Raw genomic sequence first — 20,192 nt, forward strand, 5'->3', positions numbered from 1 at the left:
AATATATGTGTCAGCCTTACAGTTTCAGGAGTGATGAATTAAGAATTTAAATAAAATCAGGCAAAGAGATTCTATACAACAAAATCTATTCCCAGTATTCCTTCAGAGTGTTTTCAGATTCTTAAACTCTGTAAGTGAAGAAATGTGTGTTAATGGAACATATCCAAACCAACTTTGTTTTGCTGATGACATTGTACTTGGAGCCACTAGTGCAGATGAACTTCAACAAATAGGAGGTAACAGATCAAGTTTGAAAACAGTCCTGAAAATCAGTCATTATAAATCTAAAATAATGCACAATAAATACACTGGAAGGAAAATTGTACAAATTAATGAAGAGTGGTAGAACCAGTTGATGCGTTCTCGTATTTTATGGCAGCTCATAATAAAGAATGGATGGGCCGCAAATGAATTAAACATAAGTGGGTGCAGTTCTTTTGGTTCTCTTCTTTCTGTAGCTTTTTTTGCTTTTAGCTATTATTTGCAGAATGCATATGGAATTCAGAGCATGACTGCAAATAGTAACAAGAGGTGAATTTATTTTAATTAAAAAAAATAGAGGCAGAACAATGCAATGAATATACTGACATGGGTTGACACCCCCAACCCCTTCCACACCACACACACCTATTAAACTACAATTCAAGACCACAAGTTCAAATGTACTGTTTAAACTAACTACAGCATCCAGTGGTGGTTCTGTGTGGGAAACAAAGTATTTCCTTCAATCAGCATTTAAAAGCTACAGAAGAAATAATTAAAAAGTTGCAGTCTCAGACTGTGATACGATACACGTTCACCCATAGACAAGGCAGTGTGGCCAGGCCTTTGTTTTTGAAAGAGCTGTTACTTTGTTTTGCTTGAAAAATGTGGAGTGTAATAACAGAGCAATGAATTTTCATGAAGTTTCACATGGAACATAGTAAAACTGCTATGGAAACCATCTATTACTAAAAGACATATATGGTGAAGACTGTTTATCATAAGATCAAGATGGCATCAAGTGTAAATTGTGAGTATGTTAGTTCCCATAATAAGTGCACCAGAAATAATAAAAAGTGTTTAATGTGTATCAAATTTAATGTGTATCATGATCAAGTGTGTACTGCATGTTTTATTATCTAAAAAGTTTCTGAAAGAAGAAACAGGGCGGCTCAAAATTGCAAAAATAAAATCGCATATGGAGCAAGCACATCATTGTATGAACTGCGAGAGCAGACATCTGAGCCTTTCTACTGCAGGACACGGCGTAAAGGGCATAACGTGCACAACTGTAAAACTATGTATCATTTTACATGTGTAAACGTAAATCCAAAATGAAAATACTGGTGTTGCAAAAGGTGTAATATATATGGCCTTGGCAAAACAATAATGGAAGACTGCAAAGACGAAATCATTGCCATGCCGTTAGAAGAGATGAATGTTTTAAAATATAACTATGACACTCTCAAGAAACAAAAACAGTGAATGCGATATTAAAAGAAACAGTGAATTGTTATTAGAAGCTAGGACTTTGGGCAACAAAAATGATGGTGTATGTAAAAAATGTGGGAAAACCGATAAAAGCGGTATTGTATGTGTGAAGTGTGACTCTCAATTTCATTTTCAATGTACAAAGATAGACTCCTCTTTGAAAGGAAATCAAAACTTCACAAAAAAACTGGAAGTGCAATCTGTGTACTGATATACTAAATGGGACAGTAAATATTTCCATAACAGGCAGATTTGAAAAGCTCGGTGGCAACAGTGACAGCAATGCTTTTGTAGGGCACACTGAACATACCCACATACAGAGTGTTGCAATAAATGCTCTCAGGAACACTACTGTTTCTAACACATCAACACGAAGATATACAAATTCCGCATGGTGCTGTTCCTGTTAACATCTACCAACACGTTTTGGATGTAATCACCTGACAAAAGCTTGTGATTCTTGGTGATAATTCAGGGACAGGGGATCGCTTCTTGGGTAAATGATGTGGCAGATACTGTGAAAGCAACAGGTTTTGTCAAGGCTGGAGCATTGCTCTCTCAAGGAAGCAAGTGCATTATTTAGTGGCTTAAACAACATGAACCGGAATGAAACTTCAGTAGCCTCCCCAAGAACTAAAGAAGAGCTTCAGTTACCTGTAACACACAAATGTTATTTATGTCAACATTCTGCACCAATATGATTTATCGCCCTCATCATGTGTGAACAAAGAGATCAGTGCAGCAAATGAACAGCTCTTTAACGTATGCAGTCAGTTTGGAAAACATACCGTATTTACTCGAATCTACGCCGCACTTTTTTTCCGGTTTTTGTAATCCAAAAAACCGCCTGCGGCTTAGAATCGAGTGCAAAGCAAGCGGAAGTTCTGAAAAATGTTGATAGGTGCCGCCACAACTAACTTCTGCCGTCGAATATATGTAGCGCTACACAGGCATCCTTTGTAGGCACAAAGATAAATACTGGCGCCAAAACCTCTGCGTCAGTAAATAAAATTAAAAAAAAAAAAAAAAAAATTGGAAGACGAGCATTTTTCTCCGCCCGAGTTTCGACCACTGCATTTTCATACATTATCCAACGAAGTAAATACAAATTCCGTATTGTTCATCTTCGAATTTCAATGTACTACGAAAATCCGACTGGTAATACTGGGATTTTTGTCAATATGGCCAACTCTACGTTCTGAATTTTTTCCTACCTGTGAGAAGAGATGGTTGCTAATAGGAACCTGATGAAATGTGAATCACATGCAGTATTCTCTTCACCACAAGAATAATACGAATATAAATATTTTGCCATGTATTCTTTCGTGTTTGCTTCTATCTCATTTAAATCCTGTCTGCCAAATAAACTATGAAACTAGAGTGAGACAACAGCAAACGCGGAAGAATATACGTATCGTGTCATGTTTATATTCGTATTACTCTTATGCCTAATAGTGATACAGTCAGAAATGAATCACGGCAACTGACTAGATTTTTAAATCTAAGATGACTAATTTCTGTGCAGAATTTGATGTACTAAAGAAGCAGCCGCAAAGATTTTCAAACGGAGAAAAATTTTCGCCAAACTTTCGTTCAGAACATATCATACGCAGTCTATTATTTGGTTCTTGTTGATCATTATCAAAGAAAGCAGCAGTGTAAGTAACAACAAATAGCAGTCTCTTGCCATTGTTTCGCTAATGTGACGATTCCTCTCTTTTTTTAATTGTAGGCGGCGGTAGCGCGCACAAAAGCAAGCCATGCCGCGAGCAGCGACAGGCCGTAAACACGCACTATCAGAATGCGACAAACAATGCATGACACAGTATAGTAATGCATTTTCAGCTTAGAGTGACGTAAACACCTATAACATTGAAAACGGCACTTATCAGATCAAAGCAAAATAAGCAATCGATTAAAACCAGACGAAGCATGTGAAAAAGGAAGGGTATCCGTATAAATACGGACGGAGCGCCTGACGCATAGCAATGGCTACCTGGTAAAGCTTAACTGCTAAGCTTTCGACTCGAACCAAACTACTGTAGCTGTATCGTCATTCATTTGACCTAAATTGTGTCTCATATTACAATGGACCAACTTTGTTTCGATTTGGAGGTGCGGCCTAAAACTTTTCTCTCCCCTTGAATTTCGAGTCTCAAATTTCAGGTGCAGCTTAGATTTGGGAATTTTTTTCCCCCTTATTTCGAGTCTCATATTTCAGGTGCGGCTTAGATTCGAGTAAATACGGTAAATGTTCTGGACATCAATACCACTGGCCAAAGATTCCATACCAAACATGGCCTCCACTTGAATGTACTTCACAAAAGTTCATAACTCAAAACAAAATCAAAACAATCTCATTTTATTCTCTCATGTCAGATGCAAGAGAAGTTATAAAAAATGTTCTATCTTCTACTACAAAAAAGAGAAGTAGAGATTGTTTGCCACTGCAGCATATTCCTGTTGTAGTTAATACTAAAAGAAAGCCTTTTTTTAGACTAGAGGATAGGGAAAGTTACAGAGTAAACGTTGCACTCTTTAATAATAATTTAGCTCATATCAAATCTAACATCAAGAAACCTGTCATAAGTGCAACAAATTATCTGAATAGCTTAAAAGTATTTCACCAAAATATAAGAAGCCTTTTAAATAAAAAAGACTAACTACTGCTTTCTCTTTAAGAAACAGATTACACTATTGTTGATGTGCTCTGCCTAACTAAACATCACCTGCAAGGTACAGGAAACCAACACATTTAAATAGTTTATGAGTGAGAAATTCAATTCATTCCTAGACTTATTTCTCAAACACTTTGAGGCCTGCTTGCCCCAAAGACAGATTAAAAATGAAATCAATCTGTTGTGAAATGAAAGAGTGGATAAGAGCTTGCATTAAAATAACACATGCTAAATGGAGAGACCTTTACATAGAACAAAGGGCTCGTACAAACCTAGCAGTGAAACTACAGTAGAAAAAAATACTGTAAAAATTCTAACACGTGTAATGAGAAAGTGCAAACAAATGCATTATGCAGAAAAAATCAGCAAGTCAAACAACAAAGTAAAAACCATATAGAACATGATAAAAAATAGGAACATAAAATCTTAACAAGTGTGGACTCCACAGTCCTCTGGTAGTGGTTCAGACAAGAATAATCAAATAGCTGAAGCCTCTGATTTTAACAACTTTTTTCTCACTGTATCTGAAAGATCAGGGATAAACAGTCTCCCACAGAAGCCATACAGCTACTAAGTCATATGCAAATCACATCAAATACAGACTTGAGAACTTTTAACATTGCAGCGCATCAGCAATTGTGAATAATTTAATGATTATAAATAATCCACCACGATTGCAATTTAAAACCAGATGTTGACCTAGGTTTCGGTGCGGATAACCACGCCTTCTTCGGAACACACTAAAACTACAAACGTCCGGTGGGTTGCGTTGGCTGGGTTGAGGAAGCACGCTTCTGACATTTGAGCTAAGTACTGCTATTGACATGGTACACACGTCTTTTGCTCTTTTGGGCATTCTGTATTAATGTTGGACCATGCCTCTTAAGGCAGTTTGTAGTTTTAGTGTGTTCCAAAGAAGGCGTGGTCATCTGCACTGAAACCTAGGTCAACATCCGGTTTCAATTTACAATAGAGGGGATTCTTTATAAAAATTAAAAACAGACTTCATTTCAAAAGCATAATTCCTAAAGAAATTGAAAAGAAAAAAAATCATAAAATTAATTAAAAGCTCTGGATATGATTGAATATATAATAAGATTCTAAAATCATGTGCAGACTTAATCAGTCACATATTATGATATTTATGCAACCAGGCAATGAAAAGTGGGACATTTCCAGTCAGACTGAAACTTGCAATAGTGATGCCCATTCATAGAAGTGGGTCAAGGAATGTACCATCCAATTATCAGCCCATTTCTTTGCTGCCAGTATCCTCAAAGGTGTTTGAGAAAGTAGTTTATGATAGGATGTGTGGCCATATGACACAAAATTACTTACTGGCATGTACACAGTTTGGCTTTCATAAGGGATTCTCCACAGAGAGAGCTATATTTAGCCTAACAGATGCAACTCTAGGTGAATCAAATCTCAGAAGGTACCCAATGGGGATCTTTTGCGACCTTACTAAAGCATTGCTAAAAAAGCTTCCACACTATTGCACTGAAGGCAAACCTTTGACAGGGCTAGAATCTTATCTACACAACAGGAAGCAAAGAGTTATCTTAATGGAGACAGGTGTAACAGTAAACTCAGACTGGGGAAATGTAAAATACAGAGTCCTATAGCGCTTGATCCTTGGGCCACAGATTTTCCTGATCTACATTAATGATCTACCTGCTACAATTAATGACAGAGCAAAAATAGTCATGTTTGTGGATGATACGAGTATTCTCATCAAGGGCCCCAACTCCACAATGTAGGATACAGTCCTGAAAGTCACTAACAAAGTACACAAACGGTTCACAGCAAATAGCCTAATCCTAAATTTTCCAAAAACTAACATTATACATGGAGTGGGTTCCTGTAGTCATGTCCTAGTTCATGAACCACGGGCAACGTATGAGTGGCCAAGTAAGTGGTCCCGACAGTCGGGATACCAGTTACTTTGGGATAAGGCTGGGCATCTCGGACATATTCTGAGTCGTGGTCACCTTTGTGCTCATACCGCAAAGACTACCAAATCCACCGGTTAGTCCCTCAGCCATTAGGGGTAAAACCCAATGGGACTCGGGGCAAGTAAGGCTAGCAACCTGCTTCCCTGGTACTTTAAATATGATGCTGGCAACAATCAGAGCAAAATGCCTCGGACCTTTGGAGGTGACGGAGTCCCACCTCTAACTGACAATCCAGGGACTCCTAAGATACGACTTGGCAAACAAATGGTAATGAGATGGGGAGCTATTAATATCAATGGGGGCTACTCTGGGAAGAAGGTAGAGCTGGCAGAGGCTGCAAGTAAGATGGGGCTGGACGTTTTCGCTGTTAGTGACATTCGGGTAAGGGGTAAGAAAGAAGAGGAAGTGGGAGAATACAAGGTCTACCTGTCAGGAGTCAAAGCAGGAATAGCACAATGGGGTGTAGGGCTTTACATCAGGGAAGAAATGGAACCCAGCGTAGTTGCAATAAGGTATGTAAAAGAACGACTGATGTGGATAGATTTGACAGTGTCTAGCAAGAAAATTAGGATTGTGTCAGTATATTCACATTGTGAAGGGACAGATCAAGGTAAGATGGATAGTTTTTATGAGGCACTCAGTGATGTAGTTCTTAGAGTAAAGGACAAGGACGGTGTTTGGCTCATGAGTGATTTTAATGCCAGGATTGGAAGTCGAACAGAAGGGTATGAAAAGGTTATGGGTAAATTTGGAGAGGATATGGAGGCCAACAGGAACGGGAAACAACTCTTGGATTTCTGTGCCAGTATGGGCTTAGTAATCACAAACTCCTTTTTTAAACATAAGAACATTCACCGGTATACTTGGGAAGGCAGGGGGACCAGATCTGTCATTGACTATATAATAACAGATCAGGAATTCAGGAAGGGTGTGAGGGACACACGTGTATTCAGGGGATTCTTTGATGACACTGATCATTATTTAATCTGCAGTGAAATTGGGATTGTGAGGCCAAAAGTCCAGAAGGTCAGGTCCATATGTAGGAGGATAAGAGTGGAGAAACTTCAGGATAAGGAAATCAGGCACAAGTACATAACAGAAAGGTACCAGTTAGTTGAATGTAGTCAATTACAGTCATTGGAAAAGGAATGGACAAGGTACAGGGACACAGTACCAGAAGTGGCTAAACAATGTCTTGGAACAGTAGTGTGTAAAAGTAGGATGAAGCAAACAGCTTGGTGGAATGATACAGTCAAGGCAGCCTGTAAAAGGAAAAAGAAGGCGTAGCAAAAATGGCTACATACCAGAACCCAGGTAGACAGAGAAAGTTATGTTGAAGAAAGAAACAAAGCCAAACAGATAATTGCAGCATCCAAGAAGAAATCGTGGGAAGACTTTGGAAACAGGTTGGAGACTATGGGGCAAGCTGCTGGAAAACCATTCTGGAGTGTAATTAGCAGTCTTTGAAAGGGAGGTAAGAAGGAAATGACAAGTATTTTGGACAGGTCAGGAAAACTGCTGGTGAACCCTGTGGATGCCTTAGGCAGATGGAGGGAATATTTTGAAGAGTTGCTCAATGCAGGTGAAAATGTGATCAGTAATGTTTCAGATTTCGAGGTAGAATGGGATAGGAATGATGATGGAAATAGGATCACATTTGAGGAAGTGGAAAAAATGGTCAATAGATTGCAGTGCAATAAAGCGGCTGGGGTGGATGAAATTAAGTCGGAACTCATCAAATACAGTGGAATGTCAGGTCTTAAATGGCTACATAGGATAATTGAAATGGCCTGGGAGTCGGGACAGGTTCCATCAGACTGGACAAAAGCAGTAATCACACCAATCTTTAAACACGGAAATAGAAAAGATTGTAACAACTACAGAGGTATCTCTTTAATCAGCGTTGTGGGTAAAATCTTCTCAGGTATTGTTGAAAGGAAAGTGCGAGTATTAGTTGAGGACCAATTGGATGAAAATCAGTGTGGGTTTAGGCCTCTTAGAGGTTGTCAGGACCAGATCTTTAGCTTACGGCAAATAATGGAGAAGTGTTATGAGCGGAACAGGGAATTGTATCTATGCTTTATAGATCTAGAAAAGGCATATGACCGGGTTCCTAGGAGGAAGTTATTGTCTGTTCTACAAGATAATGGAATAGGAGGCAAACTTTTGCAAGCAATTAAAGGTCTTTACATGGATACTCAGGCAGCAGTTAAAGTTGACGGTAAATTGAGTTCGTGGTTCAGAGTAGTTTCAGGGGTAAGACAAGGCTGCAACCTGTCTCCACTGTTGTTCATATTATTTATGGATCATATGCTGAAAACAATAGACTGGCTGGGTGAGATTAAGATATGTGAACACAAAATAAGCAGTCTTGCATATGCGGATGACTTAGTTGTGATGGCAGATTCGATTGAAAGCTTGCAAAGTAATATTTCAGAGCTAGATCAGAAATGTAAGAACTATGGTATGAAGATTAGCATCTCCAAAACGAAAGTAATGTCAGTGGGAAAGAAATATAAACGGATTGAGTGCCAAAGAGGAGGAACAAAGTTAGAACAGGTGGACGGTTTCAAGTACTTAGGATGCATATTCTCACAGGATGGCAACATAGTGAAATAGTGAAAGAACTGGAAGCGAGGTGTAGCAAAGCTAATGCAGTGAGCGCTCAGCTACGATCTACCCTCTTCTGCAAGAAGGAAGTCAGTACCAAGACTAAGTTATCTGTGCACCGTTCAATCTTTCGACCAACTTTGTTGTATGGGAGCGAAAGCTGGGTGGATTCAGGTTACCTTATCAACAAGGTTGAGGTTACGGATATGAAAGTAGCTAAGATGATTGCAGGTACTAGTAGATGGGAACAATGGCAGGAGGGTGTCCACAATGAGGAAATCAAAGAAAAACTGGGAATGAACTCTATAGATGTAGCAGTCAGGGCGAACAGGCTTAGATGGTGGGGTCATGTTACACGCATGGGAGAAGCAAGGTTACCCAAGAGACTCATGGATTCAGCAGTAGAGGGTAGGAGGAGTCGGGGCAGACCGAGGAGAAGGTACCTGGATTCGGTTAAGAATGATTTTGAAGTAATAGGTATAACATCAGAAGAGGCACCAATGTTAGCACTGAATAGGGGATCATGGAGGAACTGTATAAGGGGGACTATGCTCCAGACTGAACTCTGAAAGGCATAATCAGTCTTAAATGATGATGATGATAACATTATACAGTTTCACATAGAAAATTAAAACCTGCAAGTCCCTGAAATGGAGATCAACAACAACACATTTTATGAAACCACACACACAAAATTCTTAGGCATCCAAATAGATAACCATCTACGATGGCCAGAGCAAATTGATCAGCTGGTCAAACGAATTAGCACAGTTTGTTTTGCCCTGAAAGCTATTTCTCACCTTGTTAACAGAGAAATATTGCTTTTGTCATATTTTGCATATTTCCATTCTGTACTCTCATATGGAATTATCTTCTGGGGAAATGCTACAGTAGTTAAAAAGAGTCTTCAAACTGCGGGAGCAGTGAGGTTGATATGTGGGGTCTCTAACAGAACATCCTGCAGAGGTCTCTTTAAGACTCGCAGCATATTTACTGATACAAATCAATAATACATATTCTCACTGACAATGTTTGTAGCCAGCTATAAGGAATTATTCCAGAAAAACTGGGACATTCACAAGTGTAAAACAAGACAGGCAAAAAATTTCCACCAAGGCTCTGCAACTCTGACAAAAGTCAATAGGGGAGTAACTAAATAGGGAATAAATGTATATAACAAGCTTCCCATAAGTATGAAAAAGGAAACTGATACCATGCAGGTATTCAAAAGGAAGCTAAGAACATTCCGCAGAGAACAAACTTATTATAAAATGAATGAATTCCTACAGTAATAAGGCATCCTTTTGAGTAAAAATAGAGGAAAGAAAATCTTTATGTCATGTAGACTAAAGTGTGTACTTCTAACATATATTATAGTGATAAAATGTACATTTATTTATATCATAGGTTAAATATGTACTACCATTTATTCTGCACAATTAAATACTTACTTGAACTTATTCAAGTGACGAAGATAAAAATGTTGTATTTTAATTTAGATCATAATGAATAAATGTAAATTTCAATACTTATCTGTGGCAACGGGATAAAAAAGTGCACTTCCATTAATTCTGCTATTTTAAGTACTCACTTGAACTTATTCCAGTAAAATGCAGGTTGTAATATTGTCCACAATCAATCATACATAGAAAATAAGTATTTGTACGATATGTAAAATGTTCACATAATTTTGCATTATTTCACTTGACTTGTCCTATCTTACTAGTACACACTTTGTACAATATGTCATCAACAGGACCAAATAAAAAATCAAACCAAACCATACAACATACATTCCACTAAAGAACAAGTTGGCAATCTCATATGCGAAGCCTTACTACACTTTTTCAAAAATCAGGAACGGGTTCCTTCCAAATTGCCACCCATTTAACTACATCAAGAACTGTATATGAGACGTACAGACGGATGCCAGCAAAATGGAAATTGAGATTTGTCGTATTCTCCAGGTGGGACTATCAAAAGTCTACAGAAATATCTTCAGCCACAAGAAATTGTGAACCAAATCCATCAAAGTGCATATCAAATTGGTTTAAGACTGAGTTATGGCATTTTCAGAAAGAAAATTTTTCTGTCTCTGACTTAAAAAGTTGATTCTCAAGTCTCCTGTGTTTGGTATTTTGAGCAACTAAGACAATTTACAAATAAAAGTGTACTTTCATTCTAGGTGACAAAACTCTGATTTCACAAAAGTATGAAAAGAGGTGACTGGAGATAGAAGCAGCAGACAAGAACAATAAGAAATAAGAGATAGAAACTGAGATGTGTAGACGATGAAGAGAGACAACATTAACAAAACAAAGGAGAAAAAAATAAATGTGAGACTGTAAAGGGTAGAATTAGCATTGGAAACTTAAATAAAAGTTTAAGAAGATCAATGATTGGGTATAGCTAATCAATCACATGGTATCTTCCTGTAAGAATCATCCTACCATTTGACTGTGGTAGAATAGAGTGATTAGTACAAGGAAAATAAATTAAGAACGGGTAGAAGCAGAATATTGGGTACAATGATATGTTTAAAACCCAACTTGTTATGCAACAGCTAGAGGGGAAAAAAAAGTCAAGATGTGAAGGAGTTGGAGAAGCACTTATATATTGTACGTGAGGCATGAAGTGACTACCAACATTCATGAAAAGGAGGGGGGGGGGGGGGGGAGGAGGAGGAGGAGGAGGAGGAGGAGGAGGGAGTGAGCAAGCGAGTGCGAGAGAGAGAGACTACAAACAAAGGAACTAATGTATAAGACAAATTGATAATTATGTTTTACTTAGTGATGAAAGTGAAAGCACATGACAAATGTGTAGCAGCAAGATGGTTGAAGTGGGATATAAGCAAGGGTAACAACAGAACAAAGTGCTCAATGAATTAATAACAAAATTTGTAAATGTAAAATAATATAAATGACAGTGACAAGTTTCATAATGAAATATACCTGCAGAAAAGAACTACGAGGCAGAAAAAATTAAGTGGGACACACATTGAGATGATAGTCATACTGGTACGGCTTGGCTGGAGGTGACTGTAATGGGAACGTCATGACAGGAGAGTAAACAGTGCCTTCAAAGGTAATGAATACCAATAGATAAAACAGAACACTTCTCACCTTCCAGTTGGTTGTTCTTTATATAAGTCCCAACAGTGCTTTAATGAGCGAATTGTTGCTGTGTTGTCTGACTTCATGGTGGACATTTGTGTTTCACGTCCATCATGATTTACTGCTTCTGAATGAAATTTAATATGTCCAGCAGGATGGAAAAAGCCATAATAAAGCAGCATGCTCATGATACCTGAGAAAATAACAAATTTAAATGTTCTTAATATTATGGCAATCTGATGTACACAAAATATTCCACAATCAAATCACAATAGTAACTAAGCTGAATTAAAACTTACCTAATATTGTCCCACCAACAACAGCAGTGGTGCCAAAGATTACAAGGTTGAACCTTGTCATTCCTGTGAAACCGATGAACATTCCCAGACAGCTGACATTCTGAAGGATAACAATGACGTAAAATACAAGCATACGCTTTCTTGAGCGACCCTCTTTGAGATTGAAAAAACAAAAGCAATATATCACACCCACAACACAATTATATATCTTTTCTTCCCATGGTGACTGACAGAAGTCAGTATGTTGGAACATTATCCAAGCTGTCATTCCTATCCAGTGCACACCTGCAACATGAAAGACTACTGCAGTTATACTGGCATACGGCAAGAGAATTAAATTAACAGAGCTCAATCTGCTGAAAACATACCAAGCAACAAAAACAGCCATGCTTTAAAACCAACAGCAAACAGTACCAATGCTGTTATTCGGGCCGTTATCATGCTTCCTCGCCACACTGCCTGCAGCAGGAAGCCTACTGCAGACAATGAACGTTTATCGGGACGAGCACGTCTCATAGCTTTGGTATATGCTGCAACTGCCCAAGCTAGAGATGCAAGTGATGCAACAGCTGACACACCTGCAAAATTCATCACATCCGTTGGTGATCTGACTAATGGTTTCATTAACATTAGTAATACCATGCAATGAACATTACAAAATGACTGTTTAAAAAATGAAAAGCTAACCTTTGTAGATCCCAGTAAGCACATCCACAAGTCCATTTTTGATACCAGAAGCAATCCTCACTGCATGCAACTGTTCATGACTGACAGACTGGTAAACAGCCTTTGAAAAAAATTTAGAGCATTTTTCATCCACCACCATTGGTAGTTTGGAAGAGCTGACAGAAAAGCTAGAATTACTCAAGAGAAGTTATTGTCAATGGTTGCTATAAAGAATTTTCAAATGTTTCATGCCTGAGAAAAGTTAACAATAATTGTTATTGTGTTAATATTCTAAGTTCATGCAGATTTGTTACATCACATACAATGAAATAAATAATGAAGTTTTAGTATGAAGCTCCAGCATTTATGAGAACTTTTTAACATGTTAACAGATTTTATGTAACAAACTCATACAACGTATTTAAAAATTTGTCCATTGTCCATGTTCCATGTCATTTAAAAACAAGCAAATTATAGCCAATGAAAAGACCTACACAGTACACAGTGTATCAGTGTGTATACAACACTGAAAGTAAGGAAAAGTATATCTGTTCCAGCTAACTCATGTTTCCTTATACTGGACAAAAAACTGAACGTAAGCCATCATTCATAAGCTGCAAACACAGATTTCTTTAAACGTATGCAACTTAACTGAAATAGATCTGTGTGTTACAATGAAGATCTGGAGTGTTCGATAAACTGAGCTTCATTTACATTTAAGTTTTCACTCTTAAGCTTTGTACTTCATTATTGTTTATTTCATTAAAAATATTTGTGATAGAGGAGCACCTACTTAAATGACGAAATTAACAACATTTGGGTAGCAGTCTTAGTAGTACAGGAAAGGAGAATTTAATGAAAATTGTGGATAAACTATGGGAAATTTTGCGTCAACAGAACCTACCAATTTCTAATGTCTGCTATAACCAGTAACGTAATGACGTTGTGGCATGTGATGTTGCATGAGCATAAATAAAGATGCCAGAGCACTGACAGTATTTCTTTTGTACCTATAAGTTTTTGGACTGCAGGTTGTGGTGCTGATCTACAGTATAGTCTGAGCCTTAAGTAACGTTGGAAGATAACAGTTTGGCTGCGAGTTGGCAAAGCCAAGTAATGTGAATATGAAATCTCAGTGGTGATTACAGACATTTAGTGTTGCTCAGGGTCGAAGTTAAACAAAGGGGAGAAGTTGAGAGTTGGTCAAGCAGTATCAAATGATTCAGTTATTGTAAACACCAATAGCTTACAAGTACAGATTTTACTTTGTATATGCCACTTTTACATATTCAATCACAAATATTTGTAGAATTCTATTTTGTTGATTGTTTTCTGCCCGAGATAACCACTATTAGAGAGAGAGAGAGAGAGAGAGAGAGAGAGAGAGAGAGAGAGAGAGAGAGAGAGAGAATATTTCTTCTGGGTTCTTAGAAAATGATGTATGTCAACAACATGAAATTACCAATTTTACATGTGGTGGTGATTTTCTGTCTATTATAGAATTAAACCCAAACTATTACCAAAAGAACTGCTAAGTAACTTCACCATAAATTCCACAAGGAAATTATAAGATTTGTTGCAACTCAAACCAGAGGCCTTAAAGTACTAATGGAACAAGGCCACCCCATCTACCAGGAGACTACAAGTTTGCATAACCCTTTCACTTTGAATAGTTGTTTTGGCCAACTAACTTTTCCTTTATTTTTGTGTCTCAAGCACATACTGACCAAACTATGTAATTTAATATGCACTATAAGAAAATGATACACATACATCCCAAAACCATATAATGATTACTGTAAGTAGGTTTAAAACACAGCTCTTACTTCAAGTGAGTTAGTAACATGTCAGTGTCATCCTAGAACATTCCATCTACCAGAAGAGGGGACAGTAACAACTTCAGATGTTTCCATACAACATATATTTCAGGGCATAGGCCTACTGCATTTCAGCCATTTATCTACAATAGTTACAGAAGAATGGTTCAACAGTGCCTGATCAATATAGTTCCTCTTTTAGGTATGCACATACTTAAATAATTTCAAAAACTATGTTAAAAGTGAAAGAATATCTCTAACATTAAAAAGTTTCTTGATCAAACATCAACAGTCAAACCATATCACTAATAAAGCAAAAGAAAATATACTAATGGAATCTAAAACCTCCAAGGAGTATGGAAAGAAAACCAAAATAAATTCTGAGGAGAAACACTTGTATCACCTTGAAATGAATCAATTCCAGATATTGTAAAATACCATTATGAAAGAACGTCAAGTGGAGAATAATACTACAAGCCCAATGCTTTCATCATTACGTATGAGAGTAATGAAATCAGAAAAAAATATTGCCTCTGTTTAAAAAAAAGGAAGATTTAACACTTAGATATCTGCAAGTGTCTGTGTCATGAAATGAGAATTTTCAGCTCTTAATGGCTAGCCATCTATTGAAATTACTCCTAAAGAGCCCTTTATAAACCACAAAACTAACTCTGCTTAAAACTACAAACTGTGTTACTTTTAAGCACAGAAAGATAGTCAATGTTTTGTACAAATAGTACTGCCAATTACAGTAGCATTTTGCTTTATCATATATGTAATGCTGGATTATGAGATGACCTGAAATAAGTATTTGATACTTTCTAAAATATTTTTGATACGTAAAAGGACCATTGGTATCCTACCTCTAAAGGTCCACTCGCCATGAGAAAACAGCGGCCTTAACACCCATACTGTAGTCGTTTGTTAACTCTCTCCGTAAATGTTCAATACTTTTTAACTTTCAAAACGTCAAACCTACCTGTCCAACTGCGCCAATCTTCTAACGATATCATGATGTACAACTGAAGAACCAACTGTGGTGCAGATTCCATAAAAGATTCAAATAAACGTAACATACAAATGTCATTTTGCTGATGATAGAGCCGCTGGAAGTCGAGGGGGTCGCCTGATGTACGTGCTTCAAAGCCGGTCTTCAATGCAACAACATACCTGTAAACGAAAACAAAAATTTATGACGAACATTACGTCGTAAATAACATGGTACAAATATTACGAAAGTGATTAGTTTAGTTTAATAGCCACTTTGTTTTGCAAACACTAACGAAGACTCAGTCCCCTAGCAAACATTATAGTTACTTTCCACTCACCTGTGAATCAAGCCCAAAAGGAAAACGTGAGCCACCCAGTGCAATAGCCCTGCCGATTCATCCATAATATGCCACCGCATACTAAACACTTGTACCATAGCAGCTGGGAAAACAACTAGTAACAAAGTACTAATAGCCCAATAAAAGTGTCCATTTTCAAAATATTCGACAACCAAGACTGCGTCTGAAAAATAATGTTTACGACCTGAAGCCATCTGTGGCTATGAAAATGTAGTGCATATCAATAAGTTTACAACATGAAATATTTCTGATGGCCTTCAATCTAATGCAAAACTGATATGATACAACTATCAACACATAGTAGCCTGCCTTTGACATTCACATACAAAGCCAATCTTACCAGTACTCAAATCCACTAAAAATGTTCCCATTGATAATACAATAAGAAACGCATCATATAATCTAAAAGTCAATTCTTCTGGTATATTTTCATTCTTATGTTCAGTAAACGACTTCGTACAAGAATTTTCGTTCGATTTCAACTTCACCGCTGCCATATTTTTCCCTTGCCCTCTACTGGCGAACGACTTAAGCTATTGTTTAGAATTACCGCGGGTCTAGCGTCTGTTTACATTCGTTGACGCAAAGTCACAGCCTTCTAAGCCCCGACAACAGTAATTTGCTGATGACAACAAAATTTTTGTGAATTGAAGGATAGCATTATTCGTGGATCCGAAACGAAAATTTCTCTCAGCAACTAGAAAAATAGTATATCTGTAAACTAGAAAAGTTGGAAACAGCAGAAACACAAAAGGAATGAAAGACTAAAGGACCGTACACAGGCAACGACGTGCCTGCGCAAATGTTTGTGCATGCGTGGTCACCTTCAATATACGCCTCGCTTACCATCTCTCGGTGTAGAAAAGAAATTTCAGTGACAAGCGACTACGCTTTCATAACTTCTAAGTTTATGTCATTTACTTAGAAACAGAGGAAACTCTTATGCTCTGTGTTTGCAACTTGTGTTAAAAAAAATGGCTATGTGGCTAGAAATTGCTCCCATGATTAACTGCCGGTGACGTTAAGATTCCTGGCTCTAGGGAGAAGTTACAAGGATCCAGTTTCGAAAAAAGGTTGAATGTAGTGTTGCACATAGCTGGGACCTCGTGGGGACACTCTGAGATGGAAATGAAGTAAATAATTAATTTAAGTACTCTTTATTTAGAATACAAGTACATGAAACTTATTCCGGCAGAAGTAGTTGGTACACCATATTTTTCGGAAGATTTTACCTTTTTCAATAACTCTTATATCCCTTTTACTTATTTATAAAACTCCGTGCAGGTCAACTTGTAGATAAACTGGTACTGTAAGATTGATTTCACGGTTCATTAAAGCAGTCGATTTTATTCACAGGTCCACTGCGTCAGCGAAAATGCTCTTTCCACAATGGCGTTGTGTGTGGGAACAGACAACAAAGTAAATATGACTCTTTTCCACAGAGTGTTTAGACATGCATTGTTCCGAGTCACGCTAAGTTTCTAAAAGGCTTTTCAAATAGGGAAAGGAGGGATAAGATGATTAAGCAGGTAAGTTGGCGAACACGGTATTTCTCCAACGCATTCATAGATAGCAGTACCTTCTGAGACTCAGGTGATGACTTACATAGTTCGCCGAACGGGATACCGGGACTGATTGTATAGTGATCAGTAGCAACAAAGCTGTTCCTTGTTTATGTGCATTTGTAATTTTTGGGCCTTGCAGCATAAAGAACTATGCGAGTGTGGTAAGCTGCTTATCCTTGTGGCGACCATCGACCACAAGTAACTGCCACTGGCGAAGTGCAGAGTAAACGGTCTTTGGGGACTCATTGCTCTTTGGATTGCTCTTGAGGACTTGGGTTATGATGTTCATGTTGTGATTTGCTGTATTGTTTTCGTTATGTTTTGTGTAATTATACGAACCTTAATGAAAGTACCTGATTGTAATAAGTTGGAGTTTTCTGTGCGCAGTCAGTTGCTATAGCCAGAAAACCCACATTGGTGACCCCGAGTCGCGAAAATACGTAATATTCGCTCGCTGTGTATCACTAGTTTCGCGCCAACAGACAATATCGCAACCATTAGTTTTTACGGCACTGAGCACAGCGCTTTACCCCATGTGTTACTAACACACCAGTGATGTTCGTATGTCTGGTGTTTGCTTCGAGTGGCCAGTCGATCCCAACCTGCGCTGGCACACCACACCGGGCGTTGTACACATTGGTGCGGACACCTTTTACGGCATTCGACGCTCGACAGAATGTTCCTCCAGCACAAGATCCCAGAAACCCCTCGCCCGATTTTCTACCACACAACATAGACCACGCGGCTGTCTAGTTTCAGCGTTCACACATGGCCGCCTCCTCCTCAGAGCAGTCCGCCATTTAATGTGACCCCTCTGCACCAGCCAAAGGAACACTCGCATCAATTGCGCCAGGCCATGTATATGCCTATCCATCCTGCTGCCCCGCGCACACCTTGGCTGACACACCTGCCATGGTTCTGCCCTGTCACTCGACTCTCAACCACGATTTCGCTACTCTGCTCGAGACTTCGTCTGCATTGGCCGTTGATCCTTCCGTGGCCGCCATGCTGTGCATTTCGTGTGGCCGTACAGATTTCCTGTCTAGAAGGACTGGATGTCACGTCTCGCCGGCACAGCTAACGGACATTCAACACAACACATGACCCGTCACTGAGGCGCTGTTCGCAATAGTGAACACCGTGCAGATACCCCGTATGATTCGTGCCTTTCCTACACCCCACGCAAGCACTGGCTCCTGGTCGTTTTCCGAAGCGGCTGCCGTTACAACCGGACAACCCAGTTATGTGATTTACCTTGGTGGACAACATGTTGGACATACAAAGTATTGTGGACAGCAGCACTCGTTTTGTATGTTTAGTGAACCACCTGCACGACTGCTCTGATCTCATGAATGACTTGTTGCTGAGCCCACCTAAAAGAAACAAATATGCCTCTGCCCATGCACTACTAATCGAATGCCTTTCTCGTCCGCCAGCCAATAAAATTCACAACATTATTTATGACAAGAATTTAGGTGACAAAACCCCCTCATAGCTGTGGCGACGCTTGCATGCGCAGGTGAGTAACGAAATGTTGCTGAACTTAGCACTCTGGGCATTGCGGTTGGTGAAGCTGCTGCAAGAACTACAATTACATTTGCTCCCCCATACTGCAGCGTCACTCGAGAATAAACTACAGCTGGCAGACCAGGCATACGCCATTATTCAGCACCGACACCTCCCTCCACGTAGCACAGTGCCTAATACTGCTGAGGTTGGCAATCCTGTGATTATACTTCCACCATCGGGTGGTAGAGGCTGGGCTCGTGTGTATCGTGGACAGCACACAGAACAGCAGACATCTGAAGGCCAAGACCTTTGGATCGCCAGCAGGTCAGCGCCAGCCTCTCCCCACCCCAACCGCCCTACTTCCTGTCCATCCTCCCTTCCCCTCGCCTAACACTTCGCCTGGCAGGATGAGTATAGCTGACTCACACATATGCTGGTTCCACTCCACTTACAGGGTCGCTGCTCGCAACTGCTGCCTGCCCTACACATTCCCAAATGCTGCCTGCAGGCCACAGTAGGTGCCATGGCTTACAGATACAAAGAAGGGCGTCCACAGACGTTGCATTCTGTCAGACCCTCTACTTCATGAGGATGTCTGTACACCTTGGATTTAGGTTTGCACCAGCATTTTCTCATCGATACCAGAGCAGATGTTAGTTTCATACCTCACACATTTTCTGTAAAGGACACAACACCAGATGAACTGTTCCTTTGAACAGCAAATAAATCACCACTTTGTGTCGACAGTTTGACCGAGTTAACTATTGAACTCATACCTGGCAAACAGTTCACTTGGTCCTTCTACGTGGCTGACATAGAAAACCCAATATTAGGCATTGAGTTCCATTTTCACTTCGGACTGTCTCCAGACCTCTAGTCAGCCGCATTAATGCACCATACCTCGTCCACTCATACTGTGTGTTCAGTCGCCTCCTCAGCCACCCTCTCCCCCCTCAGCTTCCCGACGATTTCGACTTGGCTCTCATCGAGTGCCCTTCACTGGCAGACAGCCTCGCAACTTCCATCGCCCAGTTTCAGTCCGAGCACGCTGCAGTCGACGATTTCCACGTCTGAAACGCTGAACTGAACTGCGCCATATCATCAGCTACACAAGCCCTTGCTGAGACATGATGCCTTGTACAATGCCTGTCAATGCTG

General features: G+C 39.2%; 1 protein-coding gene across 3 annotated transcripts in view; it reads right to left on the minus strand.

The window, feature by feature from the left end:
• Positions 1-16,517, minus strand: part of LOC126191476 (uncharacterized) — a 31,918-nt gene extending 15,401 nt beyond the window's left edge. Inside the window, exons 1-6 of one of the 3 annotated variants that reach the window (XM_049932358.1) lie at positions 16,301-16,517; positions 15,940-16,123; positions 15,591-15,781; positions 12,497-12,706; positions 12,129-12,413; positions 11,839-12,022 (exon numbers count right to left, since the gene is read on the minus strand). In XM_049932358.1, coding sequence (XP_049788315.1) covers positions 11,839-12,022; positions 12,129-12,413; positions 12,497-12,706; positions 15,591-15,781; positions 15,940-16,123; positions 16,301-16,457 — 1,211 coding nt within the window. In that variant the 5' untranslated portion in view covers positions 16,458-16,517. Of the gene's footprint in view, positions 1-11,838; positions 12,023-12,128; positions 12,414-12,496; positions 12,707-12,815; positions 12,971-15,590; positions 15,782-15,939; positions 16,124-16,300 lie in introns of those variants that run through there. The other 2 variants (XM_049932359.1, XM_049932360.1) reach the window with 2 other exon arrangements.
• Between the last annotated feature and the right edge of the window lie 3,675 nt (positions 16,518-20,192).

Source organism: Schistocerca cancellata, chromosome 6, assembly GCF_023864275.1.
Source record: "Schistocerca cancellata isolate TAMUIC-IGC-003103 chromosome 6, iqSchCanc2.1, whole genome shotgun sequence".
Classification (NCBI taxonomy): domain Eukaryota; kingdom Metazoa; phylum Arthropoda; class Insecta; order Orthoptera; family Acrididae; genus Schistocerca; species Schistocerca cancellata.